This window comes from Fulmarus glacialis, unplaced genomic scaffold, assembly GCF_000690835.1.
Source record: "Fulmarus glacialis isolate BGI_N327 unplaced genomic scaffold, ASM69083v1 scaffold9786, whole genome shotgun sequence".
Taxonomy (NCBI): domain Eukaryota; kingdom Metazoa; phylum Chordata; class Aves; order Procellariiformes; family Procellariidae; genus Fulmarus; species Fulmarus glacialis.
In genome coordinates, this window is record NW_009217466.1 from 36,238 (window position 1) to 61,597 (window position 25,360).

Sequence of the window (25,360 nt, forward strand, 5' to 3'; positions counted from 1 at the left end):
TAAATAGCTTTTATAACTTTCTTGCTTTCAGGTCTGAAAAATTTAGCTCTCCTCTGCATGTTACCAGAAGGTGAATCCTTCTCAGAGAACGACACTGTTTCAGGCAGTCCTCCCACAGATGGTGCTCCAAAAAGTTGTACTGGTGATAAAGCAGTGAAGGGAAGAGATGAGAAACCAAGTGCAGGCTCTTTTATGCATTGTAATGTAAGTACCCATTATTTACAGAATGCCTGATATCAATTAGATATGTGTTCTTCAGAAGCTTAAACATCCTATCCTGGATATGTAACTGAAATAATGGATAGTAATGATTTCTTTTGTAGGTAAAAGTTGGGGGGCAAGGGAACAGTTGTTGGTTGGTTCATTTTTTATTAGACCCAGCTGATCAAAAACGAAGGCATCACCTTGTGTTCTTACAGGCAACAACAAAAGCGTTGGAGGGAAGGGGCAAAAGGTGTTGTTTCTGAAAAGGGTGTCGTTTCCCCTAGTTGTTAGCACTGTTTAGGTAGGAGAACAAGTTTCCTACAGTTTTATACAGTGTATAAAACTATTACAGTGTAATAATTTTAGGCATAGAGATACAAGTAAAATAGAAAAATGTATTTTCACTGTATGGAACCTTAAGACATGTATACATTAAGAAATTCTTAACCAATAAAAGGTTTTGATATTTGAGGAAAAATGTTTGTCAAATGCAGATGACTGGCAGCTTCTTTCCATGGCTGTTTCTGCAAGTATTAAATTTTGTTTTAATCTTTTACTGTCTTTGTTTTATTTTTAGGGGAAAGGAGATGCTCGCAATGAAATCCAGTCTCCTGCAGAAGATAAAGTAGGAAAACAAGGAAGTGAAAGCAAAGCTGTCTTTGCAGAGAAAGCTGTTGTGAGACAAGAGTCAGACTTGTCTGTGGATGATAATGTTTCTCCAACAGGTAAAAGATTATTTCTCATTTTCCCTGTCACAGAAATATCCATTCATATGCAAAGCAAACAGCTGTATTTTTGTTCATAACCTGTTCTTGAGTATTTGCAAATATCTTTAATGCAAGCGAGCTGTCTGCTTTGTAAGAACCTGCCAAGCATACTGCTTTGAGCAACTGCTACCTTGCAATCGGTTTAAAGGATTCTAGAAATCGGAGTAGAATTCCACCGATACATACCCATGTGTGGAGATTATAGTTCCTGTTGGTCTAACACAATACTTGTGTATTCTTACATACTTGGAACCAGAAGTTAAATTTCTTATTCTATTAAAGACTAGTATTGTTAGAATTATGATAGTAAAACGGATCTGTCCATAGTACTGTCCTTTGTTTTTGACTAGATGGTGTAAATCTCTTTACCTACTATCTTTTATACACTTTTATAAAGACCTGCTTTTCAATTTTTAATAAAATTTTTAAAAAGGGTTTTTATCCTTAAATTGTAATTATAAAAATTAAGCTATCACTTATTTGTTTTATTTTTAATGTCATTTTGGGGATTTTCTTCTTTTGTTTTAATTTAAAAAGCAGATGACTACCTCTTGGAGGATTCAGCCCAGAAGCAAGCAGAGAAGGTTTTAATACCTAGCCAGGAACAAGTTTTTGCTGAATGCTCTCAGAAGAGGATTCTAGGATTGCTGGCAGCTATGTTACCACCTTTCAAATCAGTTAGTTCTTTTTACTTTCAATCTGTGTAGTTTTCTAGGTGTCACAAATAACATGAATAAAATTCATAGCAAATTAAATGTGGGAGATGGGCTCTGGTTGCTTACACGTTATAAAATGCGAACCAGAATGTCTTAGGACATTTCACATTACTAAGGAATGTAGGGGCTTGTTTCTGGGTGGGGGGGAGAGGAAGGGGAATTTTAATTTATCTGTAAAGCAGTCTATCTTAACTGTTCAACAGCTGTAAAGTTTAGACCATCAACTTAGGTTTATGTGTCAGGTCATCTTAACTAGTCAACAACAGAAGTAGGAACGTAGTTTCTCATTTCCTTTTGTCCCATTTGAAAGAGCATTAGAACAGAAGCTTTTGTATGTGCTATGACTTTGACTGAAAGCCTTGTTTTCTTTCCCTGCCTTACTGAGATTTTTCTTTTTCCATAGGGCTCTACAATGTCTTTGATTAATCTGGAACAAATACTTCCACTGATGTTTCAGGTTGTAATCTCAAACGCTGGCCACCTAAATGAAACTTATCATTTAACATTGGGACTTCTGGGCCAATTAATCCTGAGACTTATGCCTGCAGAAGTAGATGCTGCAGTGGCTAAAGTCCTTTCAGCCAAACATAATTTGTTTGCTGCGGGAGATGGGTCTACAGTGCCAGAAGGCTGGAAGACAACTCATCTTCTGTTCAGTCTGGGAGCTGTGTGTTTAGACAGGTGCTTTTTAATTTAAACCTTTTAGTTACTCTTTGATGACTAATACTAATTTTCTTTTATGTGTGCCTCATGTATAGAGCCTTTTTAACAGAAAGTCAGTTAAACCTGCTCCCTGATCATGGGAATGGTTTAGCATCTGCAGCCCTTGTTGCAGTGAGAATCTCAATTTCCTTCCAAAAAAAGGCTGTCTCTCGAAGAGTGGCTTAATTGCCTGTGCTTACCTACGTAGCATGTTATAGTGGAAGAAGTAAGGTTTGGAAGCTTCGAGGAAAAACAAAATACAGTCCTATATTTTTTTGTATGACATTAGTTCTCTCCCATTGAGTTACATATCTCTTGTGTAACTTGGGAAAGGTGGAGAGTGTGTCATGTGGTAACTACCACCAGTATTGTGTTCTGGATCTGGCCCTTTTATGGAAGAGTATTAGAGATTTTTGTGCAGTAAAATTACACTGGAAACAGCAAGGAGGGGCAGGGCAGGTGTTCGATTTTGAAAATCTTGAGAAAGCTCTCAAGCATTCTAAGATTAATGTCATGCCTGTTAAATATGACAGTGTTATTTTTCATTGTAGCTATGTTTTACAGGGAAGGTTCACAAACAAACAGAAAAGCATATGAAATTTAAAGGCGGAACATCCAGATCATCAGCTGAGGGAAAGAAGTTTCTCAAAGACTAACTTTACAGCAAGGCAGCCAGTCTCTCTAGATTATTTGTGTAGTCTGCAGAGAGAGAGCAGGTAGTCACATACGTGGGAAATAAACCACTTCCTGTTGTGCAAAGAAAAACTTCTGAGCTCTAAACTAAAGTTAGGAATTAAAGGTGACAATGTTCAGACACACTTTGATGTGAGACTGTAAACCCTTTAGGAAAACAGAGTATGCTCTAGTGATGAAAAACAAAACAGAATTCATTTTGTCAGCTGACATGAAAGCTTCAAATATTTGGAAGAACAATTATATAATGATATGAAAGCTGTAGCTATGACAGATTAACAGTGATACGCTGTCTTGAGGAAAAATAGTTTCAGGTAAGTCTGTAGTCAGCCCTCCTAATACAGACTGCTCTTGCTTTCCAGTCGTGCTCTAGTGATGAAAAACAAAACAGAATTCATTTTGTCAGCTGACATGAAAGCTTCAAATATTTGGAAGAACAATTATATAATGATATGAAAGCTGTAGCTATGACAGATTAACAGTGATACGCTGTCTTGAGGAAAAATAGTTTCAGGTAAGTCTGTAGTCAGCCCTCCTAATACAGACTGCTCTTGCTTTCCAGTCGTGTACGTTGGCAGATATTCTTCGATCTTTGAACTCTTCTGCGCAGTGGCATAATGTGATCGCTGCTTTCACTGACCATTGCGTTAAGCAACTGCCCTTCCAGCTAAAGCACACCAATATCTTCACTTTATTGGTGCTGGTTGGGTTTCCTGAGGTAAGTGGCCTATTGATACTAAAGGAAGCGAAATTGGTTAGAGCTTTTAGGTTTCTATTTCTAAACTCTATGGATTTCATCAAATTGGGGACATCCATTATAAACTGTCAAAACACAGTGTATGTCAGAGTTCACATCTTTCCACTTGCGCACAACTGATGTTTATTTAATAAAGAATAATGTAGCTGGTTTTGCTTTGTATTTCTTTGAGTGCTACTTATAACTATCATGAGAAAACCAGCTTAGTATGTCTGAGTATCAAAAAGGGCTTTTTATACAAGTGAAACAAACCAATCTCGCTCTTGATAGTCATAATTCTGATATATTGCCTATGTAGCATTAAGTTGTTTGTTGTAGGCATTTCTTTTATAGAAAGGAACTGCCATTTTCTAAAAATCAGCAAATACCTGGCAGCGAGCAGATTTTTCAGCTCAAAAATACAATACCAAGTATAAGCAAATATAACCAATATAAAAGATGACTGTGTATTTACAAATAAGTATTCCAAACCATAACTGAAACTTTTGCTGCAATTTCAGGTGCTGTGTATGGGGACTCGTTCTGTGTACATGGATAATGCTAATGAGCCTCATAACGTGATCATCCTGAAGCATTTCACGGAGAAAAACAGGGCAGTTGTAGTAGACATCAAAACCCGAAAGAGAAAAACAGGTTCTGTGACATTTTTATTTTATCAAAGAATCACAAAGTATTTCCTTACAGTTTCTTATGGATACCCAACAGCATATTTTAACTAGACCACTTGATGCAGGTCTGCAGAGTTTGAATTCCTTTATTAGTAAGTCGCCTGATTTTCTGCTCATAGGTTAAACCAAATTGAGAAGCTTTTGCAGTAAAGATTATGGAGACTTACTTTCTTTTTAAACTCTGACATTTATTTTTATTCAGAAAAGGATTTAGGAAACTGTTCACCATTTTATTAATTGAGAAATCTCAGAAATAGGCCTTTGATTAAGCAGTTTTGAGATTTGCTTACTGCTTGTGTCTTATCACTTACAGACATGCGCTCAATGTTTTGAAACAACCGCAAATCTAAAAAAATGCACATGCTGCCTCTGTGTAGTTAGGTGCTGCTATATAAAGGAAAGGTACTCAGAGCCTGAACATTTTTGGGATAGTCCATTTTGTTGCTCCAAAAAGACTCTGCATTTTAATGAAGTGCCTGTTTCTGCTGTGGGCAAGATGTGCTACCTACTAGTAAATGAAGACTAAGAACAAACACAAATATACCCATTATCGATTGATTCTGAAATTATGCTGTGTTGGCTGTTATTTCCTGATCCTGTAAAAAAGCATGCCATGAGGACAGGCCTAACTTCTTTAATCATGTGCTTTATAAAATGTCAGGAGTCTAGCTTCTCCGTTTTCCTCCTGTCTAGAAGAATTTTTCAAAACAGTTTGGATACCCCTAAAATTTGAGGCAAAAATGTGAAAAGAGCTATACAGCATGGAATAGTGTACACTCCAGGAAATGTGTCTGGATATTTTAGAATAATCCATTCTAGGGCACATCGGTAGAGTGTGTTGGCTATTATGGTGTCTAAAGGCTATTTAAAAAACAAACAAACAACAAAAACCACCAGAAAAGAACAACAAAAACCCAGAGCTAGATGCTGCCTCCTGGGTCCCATTTGTTGTACCAGAGAGAATTTTCTTTCTGTATTTCACCTTGTTTAGAAGTTAGTCAAGCTAAACCTTTAACATATGACAAATCAGTTGGATTTGTAGGAGCGAGGGCTTTCAGCTTTGGCATACATGACCTAATATTGTGAAGTTGTTAAAGCAAAAAATGTCCTAAGATTTGACTATTGAAGTTCTTTTAAAAAGATACTTGGAAAAATCAATAGACTAAACTGTTTTTTGATATTGAAGAAAGATTTGAATATAAAAGCTTTTTTTTTTTTTTTTTTAAACTCTTGACATTTTAAACAGTAAGATCAGCAGGATTTATTTCATCATATCAATTGCAGGTCAGAATTTTCCCCATTTTAACTGTAAAATACAACATGCGCTGCTTTGTATGCTGTACTGTTTATGTGCAAATATGTGCAGACAATCAGCCGTTGCCAGAAGTTACCTAGGGGTTTTTTAACTTGCACTGAAAAATGAAATATTTTCTTGACTATTCAATGAATCTGAGATAATTTCAGTACAAGTCTGAGATAATTTCCGTACAAGAGTGTAATTTTGCCACAGCAAAGCAGATAGGTGGTTCTTCTACAGTCTCTTTAATGTGACTGTGGTTATTAGAATGTACTTCACGTATGCATCGTGTTCATTTCTCGGCCTACTCACATCTACTGGTAAGAAATGATTTCACAACATTTGAAGATGAACCTAGTGACTTGTGGTTTTTCTGTCTTGTAGTGAAAGACTATCAGTTGATTCAGAAATGTGGACAAGAAGGCAGTGATTCCCAGACCCAGCTGAGACAGTACCTCCAGCACTTTGTTCTTATATCCACTCACCTTCTGCAAACCAGCATGGACAGCAGCTATGCTGAGGCAGTGGAAGCAACTTGGGTCTTGTCGCTTGCTCTAAAGGGGCTTTACAGAACACTTAAGGTATCTTTTGCCTAACATGTAGAATATAATAGATAAATAAAAGTTTGCATTCTACCTTGCGGTACAAGAACTTGGGTATTGACTAAGCACATTGGGGAACTAACACAAGTTCATTTCTCTCACAGCTGGCTCCTTTTATCCCCTGTCTGTAGCGGGTTGAAAATGTTGCTAGGCTTTAAATAGCAGTCTGAGTTGAAAGTTGGGTCGCTTGACCATTCGTGAAAGTTGAAGAAGAAATTTATAGGGATAACACTTTATGGAGTGAAGCTCACTTGCCCCTTTTCTTGCTCCTGAAGTATTTGAAGAGGGGATCTATATTTTTTTGGACTGTGAGAGCAAAACAGATATCCAATTACTACTGTGTGTTTGTCATATATGATGCTCTTAAGGTATTTGAAGTGGGGTTTTTTTTAGGGAAATGAAAGAAGATGATTCCCAACTTTTCTTCTGGGCAGGAAATTTATCTGAGGCCTTGTGTGATAAGGCCTTGCAAGCATTGTGATGCATTGTTCCCTTTTTGTGTGTGTCTGTGTGTGCAGATTCATGGCTTTAAGGAGATCCAAGCTGCCTTTCTTCAGTCTGGTTTACTCAAGCTTCTAGTGAAGAAATGTAGCAAAGGAACTGGCTTCAGTAAGACCTGGCTTCTCAGAGACTTGGAGGTAAGAAAAGTTACGTTTTGTAAAAAGTCAGGCTTCGCACAGTGGCATGAAGGATTATGGCAGTGCACTTCCCTTTTGTGAAGAAAGTCTCAAGAGTATTTCTAATTAGTCTTTATAAAAATGTTCACTTAACTGTATCCCTGAATCTGCCTTCCTCTGTCCATCATAATTATGTAGATAATAGTCTAACTTCATTAAAGCAGGAGCTGATTTTAATTAATCTGATTGTGTTTGAAAGAAATTTGCAAGACGAGGCATTAATCACCTACTCAGTTTCTTTTATGAATTTTATTTAGACTGTTCTTGAAAATTCCATTAATCTCAAATAAAAACATTACTTGCATTACTCACTGACATGTACAAGGTATTACTGTAGTGCAATATGGGGAGATCAATATGCATGTGGGCACATTCTTTCTGAGTGTTTGTTAATTGCTGGAAGGTAAGCGTGGTTCAACCGTTAGTTGTGTTTTATCATGGGCAAGAGTTGTGTTAATTCATACTTAGGACTGTAGCAACAATAAGAGAGAGAAAGCGTAATGCCCTGGAATTCCTCTGAAAAGTTGCCCCAAGTGTTTGGCTCAAAATACTTGAGAATCAGATCCGGACTGTGGGACCTTGCTGCCGCCTGACCTACAGCCAGAGAACCAGCCCTCACTCGGAGAGGTGTCCCGCCTTCCTCCCCTTTGGCCAGCATTATACCAAATGAATGTTCTGCTCCGAGCACTAAAATGTCTCGCCATAGCTCTGCCTGTGTTAATCCTCGGAACTGAGGCTGACACAAACTGGAGGACCAAGGAAGTGTATAACATTATTTTCTTCCTGTTATGAGTACTAGTGTTGTTGGCTGTGCTGAAGCCAACGATACGTTTTCAAAGGAGGAGAGTGTGTAGAGGCGTCGCTGGCTTTTTGGTGATAAGTCAGCTCTGCTCTGTCCTTGTCTAAGAATCCTCAAACCTTTGATGTACTGAAATGGTTAAATAATTATTTTCTCAAGTTTTTACACTTTCAGCTAATGACTTAAATTGTCTTTGTAGCAGCCTGGAAGGTGTAACTCATTTGTGAAGTGGGAAATGGTTTGGGTTTGTGTTTTGGGTGTTGGTTGGTTTTGGTTTTTTTTTTTTAGGTGCTGCTTCTTTTTAGAGTAGGATGTGTTAACCACTGTCCAAGTCTTATAATGTTCTTACAAAATGCTGATTGCAGATACTCTAATAATATCTACAGCTGTCACACCACATGCTGCCTTTTTTCTGTGTAGATTTTGTCAATAATGCTGTATTCATCGAAGAAAGAGATCAGTTCCCTGGCTGAACGGGAAGATACTGAACTGGAAGAAAGGGAACAAGATCAAGATGTGGAGCAACCCATTGTTGGTCCTGTTGATTTAGAGCAGAACAAACTTGATCCTTTGGAGGGTTTGGATGAAGCCACCAAAATATGCTTCTTGGTACTTAAACTGAATTTTACCTCCTTTGAAGTTACTGTGAATTTGCTAGTTGCATAAAATATTTAGTAATTTATATGGCTGTTTTTCTTCTAAATTTACAGAATATGGGTTTATGATTTCGATATATCATTATCTAAAGGAAATAAAGTAGAACTATAGTAATGAACACTACAAAATAATTATAAAGCTTTTTGCTAAATTACTTTTCATTTTTACTAATCTAGATATTAAGTTTATTAATTCTCTACCTATATGATACATGGGAAAATAATACCTAGGTCATCCTTAAAGAAACTCATCTTTCTTTTTCCCATGTAATGTCTTTCCCCCCCCCCCCCCCCTCCTTGCTCAGATGACACATGATGCACTTAATGCACCTCTCCATATTCTTCGAGCCATGTACGAGTTGCAAATGAAAAGAACAGATTCTTTTTTCCTGGAAGTTCAAAAGAGGTATGTGAAAGACTGGGTCCAGCAGAAAAACAAAGTTACTAGATGTGGGTGGTAACTTAAAATCTAATAGGTGCCGAATAGAAATTGTTCCAAGGATACATGATTTGGTTTTCATGTGTGAAAAGGTGAGGAAATAAACTCCTACTAAGTGGTATTTAGGTAAACGAGTCACCATCTTCGGAAATGCGTTGCATGTTCTTTTCAATGTGATAACTCCCATATGAAAATCTACTATATCTCTAAATTATCCTAACTGAGGAAGAATGGAGAGTTTACATGTGGCTTCTAGTAATCAAAGCATGTTGTGGAGCCACCATGTTCTCATAGAGATGAGCAATTTTATAATATGTAAAACCTTTGACTTGTTAGAACAGGGAAGCTAGTTAGCATAATATGATTAAAAATAGGCAGAGTTTAATGAATCTTTCTGAAACAGAAGGTGGGAAGATTAATTTGCATTCAATTGCACTAATTTAGTTTGTATTACTTTCAAAACACATTTGTGTATTTTCTGTCTTTTGCCTCTTTTAAGGTTTGATGGAGATGTAATTACAACAGATGAGAGGATCCGAACACTGGCTCAGAAATGGCAACCCAGCAAGCGTTTGAGGCTGGAGGAGCAGAGTTCAAAAGCAGTAGATACAGATATGATCATCTTGCCCTGTTTGGTACGTACATCTCCACAAAAAGAAGTAGTTGTGAAATAATTAATTTAGGCATTGAATAACTTCAGTTTTGCTTAGTAAGTTCAAACCTGAATTTTATTTTTTTTTTAACGTCTGAAATAATCTGTTGTTAATGCTTTACGTCAAAATGAATGAGCAGGTACAACAAGAAGCAAGTGTTTCTTCCTTGTAATTTCTTCCTTAAGGAAGTAAGAGAACTTGATTCTCAGGTCAGGAGAACAAATTGTGATTGCACGCTGTAATTTCCTCTCCTTATACAAGAGAGATTGTATCTAATTACTGTAAGCTTATGCCTAAGTGTTACTGGTTTAGCATATTATTGTTATCTTACAGTAATTTCAGCAGAACAAGGAAGCAATGAATTTATCTTGTAAAGTAGACACTACACTTGCAAGCTTGAGGTTTTGAATTCAATAGCGTGGTCCCACAGCTCTTTGATTTATTTTGGGTGCTGATTCCTTCTGATTCCTGGCTGTGTGGTATCACACTGTCTATCAGTTGCATAGCAAACTGGATCAAGGGCTTCCTGAAGTAGTTTCACATAGTTTTAAGAAAAAAAAAATAGGCCTTACAACAGCTTATACAGAGGCTGTGAAATATCCACCCCTGGAAATTCTCCAAACTTAACTGAACAAAGCCTTGATTTTGAAGTTGGCTCAGCTTTAAGTCGGATTTGGGCCAAATGATCTCCAAAGGTCCCTCCCAACTTGCCTCGTTCTGTGTCACAAATAGCATGGCACTTTGTTGCTTTACCTCTGTAAGTCAGCTTAAATTAATGCTTCTGGTTAGAATTGTAACTGCTGTTTCTGCTTGTGTGTACGGTCATGAATGCATCAGTGTATAGTGAAGTCTGTTGGCATAAACAGTCTTTTTGAGGAATTCTGTCCCTGTAGGTACGTGAGAGATCATACTTTTGTGTTATTTGATGCATCTGATTTTCAGTATGTAAAAGACAAATTCGTTTGTAAATTTAACTTGCAGTCTGATGGACAGGTCAGATATTGAAACATAAGGAAGTAAATTGTTGAGAGCCTATTTTCAAACTTGCATTTCTTTTTTGCAGTCAAAGCCTGCGCTCTGTGATAAAGCAACAGAAGAAACCAATCCGGTCGCCCAGAAACTGATAACCAACACAGAGAGTGATCTACAGCTTAGTTATGCCAAGCAACGTCGCACTAAGAGTTCAATACTCCTGCACAAGGAGCTGGACTCTAGAAGTAAAAAGGCTGTGAGGGACTACCTGTATCGCGTAAATGAGGCAACTGCTGTTCTTTATGCCAGGCATGTGCTGGCATCATTGTTAGCTGAATGGCCAGATGATGTGGCAATAAATGAGGAAATCCTAGATCTTAGTGGCCCAGCCCATATGACATACATACTGGACATGCTTATGCAGCTAGAGGAAAAGCAGTTATGGGAAAAAGTAAGTGGATTTCACTTATGCATGTGAACAAGCCCTGTGCCTACATGCCACAAGACTCTGAGTAACAAAAATACTTGCAGTTCCTTTTTTAAACTAAATTGAAACTCCAAAATTTAAATTAGTTCTGAAAAAGCAGTTGGAATCTGTCAGTGTCTTAATGTACTGATTTTGTTAAGAGAAAATGGAAAAGCTAGCTCCATGGAGACAACTCTTTCAGTTATGAAAGAGCAATATGGGAAAATAAATCTTATAGAGAAATGGGTAAAATAGGCAGTCCATTTTGAAAGCTGCTTTTTGTTAGATCTCAATGTGTATATTGTAATACCTGCTACTCCACTGATGATCTGATTGTTACTGTGTGGAAGTGATCTTGGAATTACAATAGAATGTTGTATGAAAATGTCAGCTCAATGCTTCACAGCAGTCGAAACAATTCAAGGGCTGCGAATCTTCAAAGAAGGAATTAAAAATAAGACAGAAGGCATTGGTATGCCACTGAACCAATAGTATGCTCTCATCTGGACTACAGCATGTGACCTGACTCGCTCATCTCATTTGGAAAAAAAAAAAAAAAAAGAAGATGCAGTACAACTGGAAGAGGTCTGGAGAAGATTATTATAGCCATGGAATAACTTCAGTATGAGGAACCAACTAGTTTTCTTCATCCTGGATCTTTGCCCTGTGGGGGCATTGAGGGAGGAGGAGTAATGAAAAAGTCTGTTCTTCTTTCTCCGTAGTTTTAAAACAGTTAGCAGCGTACAGAAGTTAACAGCAAGTATTATTCACTGGCCCTCCCAGTAAGAAAACAAAGGCGTGTCAGATTAAGTTAATAAGTGGCAGGTCCAAAGCAAACCAAAAGAACTGGTTCTTGACACAGTATGTCATTGAAATTGTTGCCACAGGGTGTTTATATAGGTTCAGAAAATGACAGGGTGAACTGATAGAATAAAAATCTATTAAGGCATATTAAATACAAAAGCGTAGCCTTTGTCCTAGGCTATTCTGCAAGTGTATGGAGGCAAAGAATGCATTCAGGGAACTCTGCTACATACTGCCTTTGTTTTTTAAACTCCTTTTCCCCAAAAAATCAATTTTTGGCTGATTTGGAGATGAACCTTTTGGTCTGAGCTAGTATTACGCTTTATAGGAGGAGTTGGAAAATTGCAGGTGAAGAGATGTAATAGGTTGCTATAATGACCTGGAAAGGCCCTCAAGTAGCAGGACTCCTTATTCAGAGCTTTTGTGCTCTTTTGAGCTTCTTATATATGGAGTTGTACATTTTGAAGGCTAAAACATATGACATATTTTATTAAAACCAGAACCTGTAGGTATAGAAGGTAAGGGTGTCTGTTTAGTGTGTTAAGAAAGTTGTTTATCTTCCTTGTTTACAGCTTTAGTTTACTGTTAATTACTTTATGCTTCTAGCATTTGTGGAAAGAGATATAGCTAATAGCTCTCACGTTTTCATCAGATAAAGACTGAAAGATCTGGAACAGAGGGCAGAGTAAAATCTTCTGCACTTACGGAGATGACACTTGTAGACATCATTTGTGTCCTGTTTCTGGCTAGTAGCTCGATTCTCTCTTCCAAAATGTTGTGTGGCTAGAAATGACTCGTGTCAGTCATCAGCATGTAAGTTTGTAAATGTTGTTTTGATAGCAAATTGTGTTTACATGACGTGTTGCTTCTCCCCAGATTCTACAGAAAGTACTGCATGGATGCAATGAGAGCATGCTAGGAACAATGGCATTGACAGCTTGCCAGTTCATGGAGGAACCCGGAATGGCAGTCCAGATGCGTGAATCTAAACATCCTTATAACAACAATACTAATTTTGAGGTAAGTGATACATGTATTACAGTGCAGTGGATTTGCATGACTAGTTGAAAAACATCAAGGTGGTTGGAGCAGAAGTCTCATGATTTTCCGTGTGTATCCCATGGGACTTCTGTGCTTGAAACGCCTGTGAAATACCTGTTCAGTCTTGCTTTTGAAAAGCCTGATGCCAGGTGACTGAGGCCTTGCCCTGTAAAGAAATATGTTCAATAAGGCACTTCAATGTAGTCCTACTTCAATCATGTGAAAAGTGCGTAACTTCAATGGTTTTACTATGCATGTGTTTGAAGCAGATCATATTCTTAAATGGTTTCAGGGCCTTAATGAGCAAATATTTCTACTCTTTCATCCAAAGGTTTGTTTCACTTGGCCTGTTACTTCCTTGTGCTGTTGGACGAAAGCTAGGAGTGCAGTCTTTTTTTCTTGTATTTCTCATTTTAGACTATCTTCTCCTGACACAAACAGTTTCTGATTTTCTTTTCTTGATATTGTTTTGAAAGCATTTTTCTAATATAGTTCGGTAAGTAATTATTGCCTCTGGGCAGTCTTGGGATTTTTAATTTCCCTGCAGCTCTGACTCTTCTGATTTTTATTTTTAAAATGCATATAAACCTTTAGGTTCTGGCCATGAGATCAATATCAGCAACAATTACCGCTTTTGAAAAACCAAAGCATTGCTAGCAATTAATTTTACATGCTTAACAGCTAATGCAAACAATAGGCCATGCTTTACATTTGTTAAATTAGCTCTGGATAAAAATATCGAAGAGTTTTTCACACGGAGATGCTGTAATATTTCTCCCTTGTTTGTATGGTGAAAGTTAAGTAGCTTCTTGGTAATGTAGTATTACAGTATGCAAAGATCATGTGCTTATTTCTCAGGATAAAGTTCACATTCCCGGTGCTATCTACCTCTCAATCAAATTTGACTCTCAGTGTAACACAGAAGAAGGCTGTGATGAGTTGCTCATGTCCAGCAGCAGTGATTTCCAGCAGGATCGGCACAGCTTCAGTGGGTCTCCGCAGAAATGGAATGATTTTGAGCTTCCAGGTGAATATGCAGTGTTTCAAAGTGCAAATGTATAGGATATTGCTAGTATCCAGGCCTCTCGAGAGAAACTACTGAAAGACGACAGTTAAATGCAGATGTTCCTGAGATGTGTGGGGAAGAAAAAAAATCCTTTTCTTGTCCCAACCTGTTTGCTCTGATGTGCTGCTCTTGCATTTGTGTCTTAGAAGTAGGCTTATCTGTTGTTCTGCTACTTGACCTTTTTTTTCCACGCCTCAGTCAAAGCATGCGCTTAGCTACTGGAAGCAAATTTTGATCTTGATTCTGTTCCAACACAGTCCTTGCTCTGCACGATACTCGCTTACATTGTTTCTGCCTTGTCTTACTTTCCACAGGAAGCACATTTAAAAAAGAAAAAAAAAGATAGGCTTATCTCTTGTCCCTGTGCTATACTAGCGCTCAGAGCAAATAAAGAGTCCGTGCCAATGCCTTGTCTCCAGTTGCCTTAGAGCATAGCTGAAAAAAAAAATCAGTCATTTGATTGACAACTTCAGTCTGTATTCTCTAAGCAGGTTTTTGATAACACAGTAGCAAATGCCAGTGAGCATGAGGTCCCATGCTTCTTATGTTAAGTTGTTTTAACCCACTGAGCGCTGTGGCATTGGAGGAAGCTTTTGACTTTGAGTACTGTCAGTAGCTGTAAATAGATTTAGGAACTCTCTTAGCAAAGCAGTTTGGGTTACAAGGTGCTGGTTAGAAACAAATGTGTGCTCTGAGAAATATTTTGGATTTTATGAACTTCTTTCTGTCTGCCTTTTCCTCCCAAATAGTTGCAGAGGTTTGCCAAGAAACTGAACTTTGAGACCTATTGTTTTGGAGCAGTCTTGGCTGTGAAACTTGAGTTTCACCTTGTGAAACTTCATTTCCAGCCAAGACTGTCTGGATTAAGGCTCTTGATTTCACTCAGCAGGCTTTAGTTGAAACCAGGCATTTGAAGGCTTCTGGGTTTTTCATTTGATGGCAGGGCTTTCTCAAGACTCCTGGGAGTAGGAGAGAGCAATGGCTGCATTTCATGATGAGAAAGGGAATGGGGTTTTAGATTTTTTTTTTTTTTTTTTTTTTTTTAAAAATCCTAAAAAATATTTTCAAAGTTTTTCTTCTTCATGAAACTGTGAAAATTCTGCTTCCCAATGAAAACTAGCGTGCTTGTCCCAGGGTGATAGGATTTTTCATGGAACAGAAGGAAATTCTAAGTTTTAACCAGATCTAATATTACAGAGCACAATAGGTAAGGATATGTTTTGTTTAGCATTACAGCTAATTACCAGTGTTAATCTCTGTGAAGCTGTAGATACTACAATGACAAGAACTTCTTGAATGTTGCACTGCCTGATTGTAAAATGGTCAAACGTTGTGATAGTTCTTCCACTCTTAAGTGGTTAAGTTTAACAATTTTGTTCCCTAGAGTAAAAGTTTCTGACATGTAAAAGCAGTGCAACTTTACTTTCGCGGTTTTTCAACCTTTTGTTTAATGGACTGTGAACTTGGCTGCCTATGTAGAGGTTCTTTTTTCATAAATCATAACTGATCCATAACACCATCGGAGAAGTGAAGTTTAACTGTGTACAGTACAGAGTTTCTTTAACTCCCTCTTCTTCTATGTAGTTGACAAAAATGTAAGAGACATTGTCATTGTAAGTATCTTTATACAGTGGAAACCACTCTGCGTTTTGCTTCAGCCTCCTGTTTATCATACTATTCTGTGCATTTCGTAATTACCAAACAGTAAAAGATCACCTCTCTTGAATGACGATATCTAGGACTAATTTATGACAGGCTTTTCATTTGAATTGTATTTGTGATAGCAAAACTAATTCAGAAGGTAGTAATGTTGATTTTCTTCCTTCCCTTGTACACAGGAGACACGCTCTATTACCGATTTACTTCTGACATGAGTAACACTGAGTGGGGTTATAAGTTTACAGTGACAGCAGGTCATCTTGGAAGGTTTCAGACAGGTAAGCACTGCTCAGAATGTATCGGAAAGGACTTTTTGGAGTTATTTTGCTGAGCTTTGACAGACTTGTGATTATCCCTTTTTTTGACTTAGAATTTGCTTTCTCCAATGTTTTGGAAATAACGTGATTAGTTTTGCTCAAGTTAAAACTTGACTAATGTCTCTTACTTGCTGTGACTTTATGCTAGAAATACCAAATCTTCACAGGGACTTGGAGATAACAATTATAATAATGGTATTTGCATTCAAAGTCTCATTATATGACAGTAATTACACACAGGATTTAGTAAACACTCCAAGGTGCCATAATTGGAAACAGAAATAATTGTAATTGTGTTTTTAAAAAGTAGTTATCCGTTAAAATAGGCTGGTTCTGGATCTAGTTTCTAGATATAGCATGAAAGGTTTTGTTAGTTTATTTTAGAGTTTAAATATTTCTAATGAAATTGAGGGTGGTGGATGATTTGCAATCAGCAAAACTCTACTGCGTATCACATAATAGTGAGGACCTGTGTTTTGTTTGCCCTATTTGGGCAAAATTTTAATTTCAGATAGGATTCTTTCTAATTTTTATCTAAGTTTTGCTCCGGAAAAGACTTGTGATGTCAGGATGTAATCTAGAATTATCTCTGATTTTTGTCTGGTATTTTTCTTTGGTATTTCTTGCTTGCCAGAGCAATACTTAGTATATGGAGAAAAGAAAACTGAATATATGAACGGAATGGATCCTTACAAAAGTAACGGCTGTTTGATTTCCCCCAGGGTTTGAAATTCTAAAGCAGATGCTGTCTGAGGAAAGGGTAATTCCTCACCTCCCACTGGCCAAAATCTGGGAATGGCAGGTCGGGGTAGCGTGCCGTCAGACTGGTCACCAGCGTTTGAAGGCTATCCACTTGCTCTTAAAGATAGTGCAGTGCAGCACCCAGAGGTAAGTGCACTGTTCTACGTTGTACATTAAAAGGCAAAGGGCAGGAGAAGAAAAAGTGACTAAGCTGAAATTATTTTGAAGCCAGAAAACCATGATTTGAAGTAGGTATTCTTAATTTGCATTTCGGATACAATTCACAGTGCCTTGATAGCAGAAACTTACTATAAGGGGGGTTTTTTGAAAACTTTTTCTCTTCTTTCTTGGCTTTTAAAAAAGGTCCAATGAATTCAAATGTTATTGTAAAGAAAAAAAAAAATCACCCTGAAACAGGACAAAAAAAAGATTTAAATTAATTTTCTAGAAATTTATTCTCTTTGTATTAGTCGTACTTCAGAATTAAGGTGAGGATGGAATAATAAACCGGTGATTCTCTATAAAGTAAATAACTTTTAAATTATTATTTTTAGTTGTACCACTAAGCCTGTAATCGAGTTTTAGAAGAGATAGGTGTGCTAATGTTTAAGTATGTGTGGCACGGGTATTTCTTATGAAAATACACATCCAAAAAAATGTTGAGCTTTCATAGTGTTTTGCAAATGTCTATAGTCGCATTAACTCAGTAGAGATGCTGGAAACAAAGACAACAATGCTGGAACACTGACACTTATCTAGGTTATGTCCTTTCAGTTCAGAACAAGCAAAATGATGAAAACAGCATCCTACTAGCTTACTTTGGTAAAGAGAAGTCAAAAAGTATATTCACATATAGTAATAAAAATGGACAATTACGTAAAACCATTGCTTGACTCTGTAAATTTTAGATACACCAATCTGTATTCAAGTCTGAAAAACTGATTTTGGTATTAGTTGTAATCACGGATTTATTATTTTTTCAAGTTCCTTTAGTTTTTTTCATCAGAAAATGTCTGCTTTGTCATGTAGACAACAAATTTAATTGCTAAAAAATCAAGTCTCTGTTGTGCTTATAATATTTAATATTTTTCTTGTGTTAATCTGATGATAGATTCCAAAATTGAGTTTCCCATCTTCTCCCCCCCTACTGAATGATATTTGTCATCCTATCTGTATGATAAGTGACGTTTGGGTTAGCTAGCTTTAACTCAGGAGTAGGAAGGAGGCAGGGTTGGAACTGTTTGTAAAGCTATATATCAATTTTTGTCTGTCTGCCCTATACAAGGGCATCACCTGCTCAGTGCTGTAGTTCAGTATTATATAATTTCAAGCAGTGGAGCTAGAGCATTTAGCAAAGTGATGTATATAGTTATTTTAAAGTCCTCATTTCAGGAGGCCACTCAGTTTTAGAAAAGTCATTTAGATATATTTATGGATATGAGGTTTTCTCCACTTCACTGATTCAGAATGAAATTCATTGTGCTGAAACACCTGACTGAATTTAGATTTTAAAATACTTCGTGTGTTTCTTCCTTCATTTATACATCTAACTGTCAAAACTATATGGTTTTGTTCTCTTAAATTTGTTTGGGGTTTGTTTTCTTTTTTTCCCCTCCCAGAAACAGGTATAAGATCATGGTTACTCACTACTTCATTGCTATTTAATTTAAATTACTTTTTTTCAGGGACTGTGACCTCACCTTGTTGAAGCCACTTTGGCAGCTTTTCACCCATATGGAAAACAACTTGTGTCATGACATGACCAAGCCTGGCATTCTCCTTCCTCTTCATCGTGCACTTGCAGAACTCTTCTTTGTTACAGAAAACAGAGTTACTGTAAGCAGTTCCTGTATTTGTGTCCCTCCTCTCCCCAGTGCTGGGAATGATAGGTTGTTCCGTGTTAAACTAAATGCAGTTTTCCTTTATCTTGGCAAAGTTCGTCAGAGCTCTAGAAGCATTAAATGCTTCAGAAAAACATTAACAACTTTCTCTTGGGGAGTCTGGTAGCAAATTCTAATACAGGGGCATACTGTTGCTTTATCCATCGTGGGACCTTAAGTAATAGTCATGACTCTTCCTCGTGCGATTAAGGCAGTAGGCCCTAAAGCCACTCTATATTCTGAGGAATGCTGATTTAATAATTAATTTAAAGGTATTTGAGTGTGGTTTTCTTTGAGTTGATTTTGAACGTTATATATGAACAGTCTGTAATGAACTGATTTCTGTGGTCACAAACTATGTTCTAGTCCAGGAGAGTCTTGTCTGTAGTTCTGATACCTTTGGTTTTTGGGGACTGCTATAATGATCAGCATTTTAATGTTAATTAGTAGGATGATGTCTTTGGTAGAAACGTTGGTGTTCATTGAATGCTTTCTGGCTGTAGGAGCTTGGATCTCTACAGGAGTATTTGCTTGCCTTAAATACTGAAGATCATCTTCATCGCTGTACAGCACAGGTAATAAGATTGCACAACCTCAGAGATGTGTGGTTTTGTGCTATTTTTCTGGCAGACAGAGATAATGGATGATTTCTGATTGCCCAGTGGAGTTTTATAAAATAGATATGAATGTACTTGGGCTTTACAATACCGTAACAGGCCTCTGAAATTTGTGAATGAACTATGCACAAATGCTGTTCTTCTTTAATAGTCAGATGATGTGCCACAAACTGGCTGTTGGGTGTAATCGGGTATATCTGTTTTACCAAACTGACCTCCCAACTGCCAAAACATGGAAATGGGGAGGGGGTCTGGTCTTTCAGCAGCTGGAAGTGCACTTGCCTTGCTGAAACTGCCTGGATGCATGACAATTACTGCACTACCAGGAGATGACCAGGTAGAAACAGGATGGTTATTTATCTATTTCTGTTTAATTTCATACAAGGATTTCTTTACAGTTTTGGATTGAGGAGAATCTTTGATGTTACTTTGTTTTTCCTTCTCTCTTCTAGGCCCTGAAAAACATTGCTGCTATCAGCCTTGCCATTAACTATCCGAACAAATCAACAAGTTTCTGGAATGTTTAATACTGGCTCAGGCCGGAGTGCATGGGATAGAGTAGTTTGTCCATAGGACATTGGAACAAACATCTTAATTCCGTTCAGGAAAAGTTCCTTCAGCTTCAGTGTACGAGCACTCTGCAGCCTTCCTTCCTTCCACCTTGATGTAGAATTTGTAAAAGTAAAAGCGCACTTCAATGAAAAAGCACATCTTGAAGTAACTCACGCGTCGCCTACAGTTATGTATGCACATATTGTAGCATGTTAGAGTAAACAGAACAATATTTTTTTTTATTCAGAGGAAGTAATCGAAAGAAGGTAGCTGAACTATGAGAATGGAAGGCCCCTGCGTTGGTATCGTCTGCTCCCAAGGAAACTTGATTGATGGAACGTGACTGCTGAACTCAGAGTGATGCCGTCAGCAGCATCTATTATATATCATTGAAGTGAAATAGGCAAACCAGAATCTGGTGGGCTGATGCAGAAATGGTCCACTCTTGAATCCTGCCATGTTTGCTTTTGCTTTGAAGGCTACTACCCAAGGAAAAGAACTTTAATTCTTACTAAACTACAGGTTGTAAAACAAATTCTGGGTGATTCACATAGCAGTTAAAGGATTCCAGTTTCAGAGCATACTCGTGCAAGAGGTTAATGTTTCTCCTGTTCTTTGATTCGATCAGCTGGATCATCTATTCTTACCTTAATTTATTTCCAATGTGTTATTCTAAATAGTACGTTATTCTAGTGCAGAGAGCAAAGGCTGGCCTCCATTCACAAAGCAGCGGTAATATGAAGAACTGAGGAACGTACATGTTTCTCGAAGATCACATCTTTACAGGAAATTATTCATAAGGCTTTTTTCTTTTAATTATTTCGATACTAGTGGCTTAGGAGGTCCTTCTTGGCAATGTTGGGAACCCGGACTCCCAGCACTCAGGGTGGGGGTTAATGATCAATCCAGTCTTACCTTATAGAGCAATAACTGCATTACTCTTAGTGACCGTGGAATGAATTACAGACCTTCTATGCTGAAATAAATTGGCTTTCTTCCTACTCAACTACACTGGTTATTCCCTTTCCAAAGAGTTAAAAAGAACATAGAAGGATTTGGGGGTATATTTTGTATACAGTTATACAGTATGTAGAACTGGTCTTGTCAAGTATGAATTCAGAGAACTTTTTGTGCTAACTATTTTCTTCTTCACTTTGTCACCTCAACATTAGGATATGAAAAAAAAAGCAACCAAAAGCTTCAGTAGTAACTGAATGCAAGTTGTGTAAAGTCAGTGGCTCTGTCAGAAGGGAATATGCTTATGGACCTTGCTTGTCCAACAGGTGAGTGGTGCCTAAATAGCAATGTGCAACGTGCACAGGAGCACCGCTTTGGGGGATGACCTCTGAATTGATGGTCTTACCAGCTGAGGCTGGAATTTCTAAGGGTGGTCCAATCTCCCTCTGAGAGGGAAACGTGCAGTAATACATCCCCTTTTTTTGGATGGCCTCTAGTGCGGTAGTTAAAGATGTTCTGTTCAGCCAGGTGAGTGCAAAGTGAATGCTTCCTCAGGGGATGAGGTTGAATCAGAATGTGATTATTCTGCCTGAAAGACTTAAAACTGAAGACCAAGAAGCCCTATGCTGAAGCCATTGCCTTCAGGGATGGAGTGGCCCTCTTAGCAAATGAGAATGCCAGAATTCAGGAAAAACGTACTATTTATCAAAGACTGAAAGGAGGCGGAGTGATACTGCTCTGAAACCCCCTCCTCGAGTATACTGTGGTTGAAGGTTAAAGCCCTCCCTTCCTTCCTGAATGAGATCACGATGGGAAGGGAGTTAACAAAGTTGTGGCATATCTTTAACGCATGGATCGTTTTGTTCCCATATCCGAGTAACATATTTGAGTTTGCAATCTCACTGCAGGGGTATCTGAGAGATCCCTGAGGAACCAACTGTTTCACACTTTCTAATAGCATGAACAGATTCTAGGAGCAGGGAGTTGCTCTACCAAAATGAGACATTCTTAAGTCTACTTTAGGGAGTCGTATTGATGGGATAGGTGAGCATTTTGAAATTGCTCTTCTTGAGTGTAGGACTTTCTATTCACTGCCTCAGTGTGAATCCATGGCTAAGCAGTCAAGGATATGCAATGGGCTGATTTGCTAAGGCATGTAGCATGCTGCCGGGATCTGCCTGTTTTAGTCAAAGAAGGCTTTTTTCTTTTTTTAACATCAGGGATGAAGACTGTAAATAAACCATTCACAGAACCTGTCATGGCTCTATCATACTCACATTTTTTTCCGTTGGACTGTCTTTCTGCTTTCTGTATGAAGACATGAGGCTGCAAGGATGACACAGGAGTGGCCAGTGTTCCTTACTAGGTGTACCACTTAACTTACTCTACCAGCAGTAACTGGCCTTGTGAGTCAGTCATCGCGCCCTGAAGGGACTGTCTAGGAACAGTGTCCACTAAATATAATTTCTACCCACTAGATGGAACTGAAGGACTGTGACCTGAGTTGACACTGAATCTGTTGCTGCCTTACAACTCAATCATTCGTTATGGATTTTTTAAGAGACAAGAAACACTGATTTTTTTTTTTTTTCTTCTGATAGTTTTAAAGAAAGAGGAAAAGAATACCAATAATGAATATTCATGATCAATCACATTTTGAAAATCCTGCAGCAGTTCCAAGTGGATGCGGATGATACTATTGAATAGTATAAAACTGTCTGGAAAACAGGTATGCTGAAAAAAATGTGCCTAATATAAAAAAAAAAACAAAAAACAAAAAACAAAAAAAGTTGTCCTGCCTGAATCACCTATGATGTGTTTAAAACAAACCATATTGTTCCTAATGATACATTTGACTTGCTTTCATTAAACACTTAAAAAAGAGTTTTATAATTTCTTTTCTTACGGGTTTACTACTTTGCAATTTTTATCAGTTGTTTAAAATATATCAGACCTTTAGATTTATTCCACTTCAGTTCAACATGTAAAAAGAAAGCTACAGATGTGGGTAAAATATGCAAATGAAGAGAAATATATTGTAAAAATTCTATAAAAACAAAAAAGTACAACACAGTGTCTGTTTTTTGTTTGCTTTTCTCCTCTCCTCACTGAATGTTAAGTGCTTGAATTTGCAGTGAGATCCAGGGTTTTCCTTACGAATCTTCATTTTCAATGCCTGTAAGCAAACCTGCTTTTCCTCATGCGGTCAGTATATATCTGATATTGTATCAAACGATGGAGGATACATACTTCTGGAGCTGTCTCTTAAATTCCAGCCCTGCTGTTTACATTCCAGTGGCCTTATCCTAAAAAATGAACTTTTCCCGTGGATATCCATTGGTTTCAGTGCCTGTGTTTATTTACTTTCAGACCTGAAAGACACATCTGGGGCCCCAGATGTCTCATGTAAAGCTGAGATTTGTCTTAGTATCTCTTCATTCTAATTAGTGGTGTTTATCAGCGAAGGTGCTTGTTCCTACCTAGTCCAATGGGCTTAGTTTAAACGTTTATTTACCTTGGGTTTGGCTCAAGGCAAGGGTTGTTCAGGGAAGTGTAAGTGAGGAAGTCGACATCTTTCTGTATTGACCTAAAACTGTAAGTTGTTTCCACTGGTTCCATGTGCTCAGAGAATGGTCTTACTAGGTAATTTTTTTAAATACAAGTACATAGTATGATTGTGAAGTTGTGGGAGAGTGGGGACCGTTCCCTGAGACGACCAGGTTTGAGGTTTCAGCTGGTGTAAGCAAGGTGATAAATCTAACAAATTCAGTTTAATCTGCTATTAAATTTAGTGTGGTCCCAGGCATTGGAATGTAACGGGTCATCCCAACCATCATGTTTGGGAACCGCTGTTTTTCAGATCAAGATAATTAAGACTATTTTTCTTCCAAGAGATCAAAATTAGGCTGCAAGCTAACTCATAAGTGGGGGACTTTTTTTAACCTACTTCTAGGAGATGCTTAAAACAGAACTGGCCCAAATGCCCTGAGTTTTCACAGCCTAGCTCAGATGTAACATTTCCAGTGGGTCTTGTATCTTTGCAAACATTAGGGCAAGACCTGCCCTTTTATACCATTTTAAATCTGGAGCGACCGTCCGCAAATCCATGAAGGTACCCCTGCTGTAAAATCTGGGCGCATTGGAGCAGAGGAAGCCCCAATAGCCTGATTCGGTACTTTCCTTTCCCTTTCTAATGATGAACGTGGTTTCTTGCAACCCGAAGTGAGTGGTGTTGGGTATCTGCTGGGGAAGCCACCAGCACAAGCATCGTACCTTGTTTTCAGGGGACAAACAACAACCGCAACCATGGGAGCCTATAAAAAGCATGACCTGGTCTTTAGGTAAAGCTACTAGAATGTTGGAAAACAGATTAATATATATATAAAGAGGATGCTTTTCAACACTCGGCCGGTTAGTCCATAGAAGGTCAGGCTGGATAATAACTGGAACAAAGAATGGGCATTGGTAAAATGGCCTGGAAAAACAGGAACTGCGCTGGGCTTTGTAGGGGGAAACAGAAATCTGGGCACCTCTGAATTTAAAGCAAAGAAGTCAATTCCGGTTCAAATGAATAAGAGAGAAATCCACTGTGAATAGGGAAGGAATTAAGTAAGAGGTGAAGGAAGTAAGATTAAAGCTCATTCTTTCCATGATGGTCAGGTCTAATTTAATCAGGTCTATTCTGCAGTAATCTTTCCTGATTTTTACCTAAGAAAGCACAAATAATAAAAAGCTGGTACCCAGCTCAAACCCAGGCCGCAACATTGTGGAGGCGCTCATAAACGGGTATGCAGTCTGAGGAGGAATAAACACTTTAAAAAAACTCCGAAAACCTTATTTTGTCCCACAAGCATTCCTGATAAATAGATGGAAATCTCAAACAGTTTTGGAGTGGTCCTTAGCATTTCGAGACTCGTTCTTTTTATATTCAAGGGCTGAAAATGTTTGGATTTAGGGAACACAGGAAAAGAAGTGGAGAAAGGATAACCAGCCTGTGTTGGAGACAGGGTCTTTCCACCTACGTGTTAGGGAGTTTGCTGGGGAGTTTCTCCTACTAATGCTTTTTTGACAACTTTAATGATTTATTTTTTTTTTTCCCTAAGCTGGTTTCTTGCTTCCATTCCCCACTTTACTGTCTGACTTTCCATAAATCTTACTGCATTTTTTTTTTTAACATTTGCAGTGCAAATAACAAATATTTAAGCTTGCATCGCATGGAAAAAGTCAATTTTATGAAAACTAAAGAAATGTAAAATTAAAACGCCTGCAAATGTTTGTCAGCGGTACCTTCTCTCGCAGGCTTATTTCCAAAACGCTTTGTTAGCATCTCCTAGCACCTGTATCATCAAACGAGCTTACTCCAAGCCATTTTGATACCTGCATGTGCACGTGAGTGAGTGCTAGATGAGATGCTCCATTTCACATGCGCGGTGTGGATCATGTCTGGCGGTGAACGCCCTCTCCTCTCTTCACAAGCGCTCTGGGGCGAGTTCCCCATCCCTACCTGCAAAAGACTGGCGTTTGGCTAATTGTGGTGAGCTTAATTGTATTGTCTCCTCTGATGGCTCTGGGCAGTGACTCCGGTAATACATTTTCAGTTGTTTCTTACTTTTGTGACCTGCTTTAGTGCATCAGGCCACTCAGCCCCCTGAGCTGGA

The 25,360-nt window shown here is 38.1% G+C and overlaps 1 protein-coding gene across 1 annotated transcript in view; it reads left to right on the forward strand.

Moving 5' to 3' along the window:
• Nucleotides 1-20,339, forward strand: part of ZZEF1 (zinc finger, ZZ-type with EF-hand domain 1) — a gene marked incomplete at its 5' end in the record, with an annotated part of 52,740 nt that extends 32,401 nt beyond the window's left edge. The window contains 20 exons of the mRNA XM_009579680.1: nt 32-204; nt 782-929; nt 1,509-1,648; nt 2,091-2,368; nt 2,446-2,521; nt 3,645-3,800; nt 4,340-4,472; nt 6,189-6,385; nt 6,925-7,044; nt 8,303-8,491; nt 8,844-8,944; nt 9,477-9,612; nt 10,694-11,053; nt 12,749-12,892; nt 13,772-13,940; nt 15,818-15,916; nt 16,678-16,843; nt 18,382-18,532; nt 19,080-19,151; nt 19,646-20,339. Coding sequence (XP_009577975.1) covers nt 32-204; nt 782-929; nt 1,509-1,648; nt 2,091-2,368; nt 2,446-2,521; nt 3,645-3,800; nt 4,340-4,472; nt 6,189-6,385; nt 6,925-7,044; nt 8,303-8,491; nt 8,844-8,944; nt 9,477-9,612; nt 10,694-11,053; nt 12,749-12,892; nt 13,772-13,940; nt 15,818-15,916; nt 16,678-16,843; nt 18,382-18,532; nt 19,080-19,151; nt 19,646-19,720 — 3,083 coding nt within the window. The remainder of the gene's footprint in view (nt 1-31; nt 205-781; nt 930-1,508; nt 1,649-2,090; nt 2,369-2,445; nt 2,522-3,644; nt 3,801-4,339; nt 4,473-6,188; nt 6,386-6,924; nt 7,045-8,302; nt 8,492-8,843; nt 8,945-9,476; nt 9,613-10,693; nt 11,054-12,748; nt 12,893-13,771; nt 13,941-15,817; nt 15,917-16,677; nt 16,844-18,381; nt 18,533-19,079; nt 19,152-19,645) is intronic.
• Between the last annotated feature and the right edge of the window lie 5,021 nt (nt 20,340-25,360).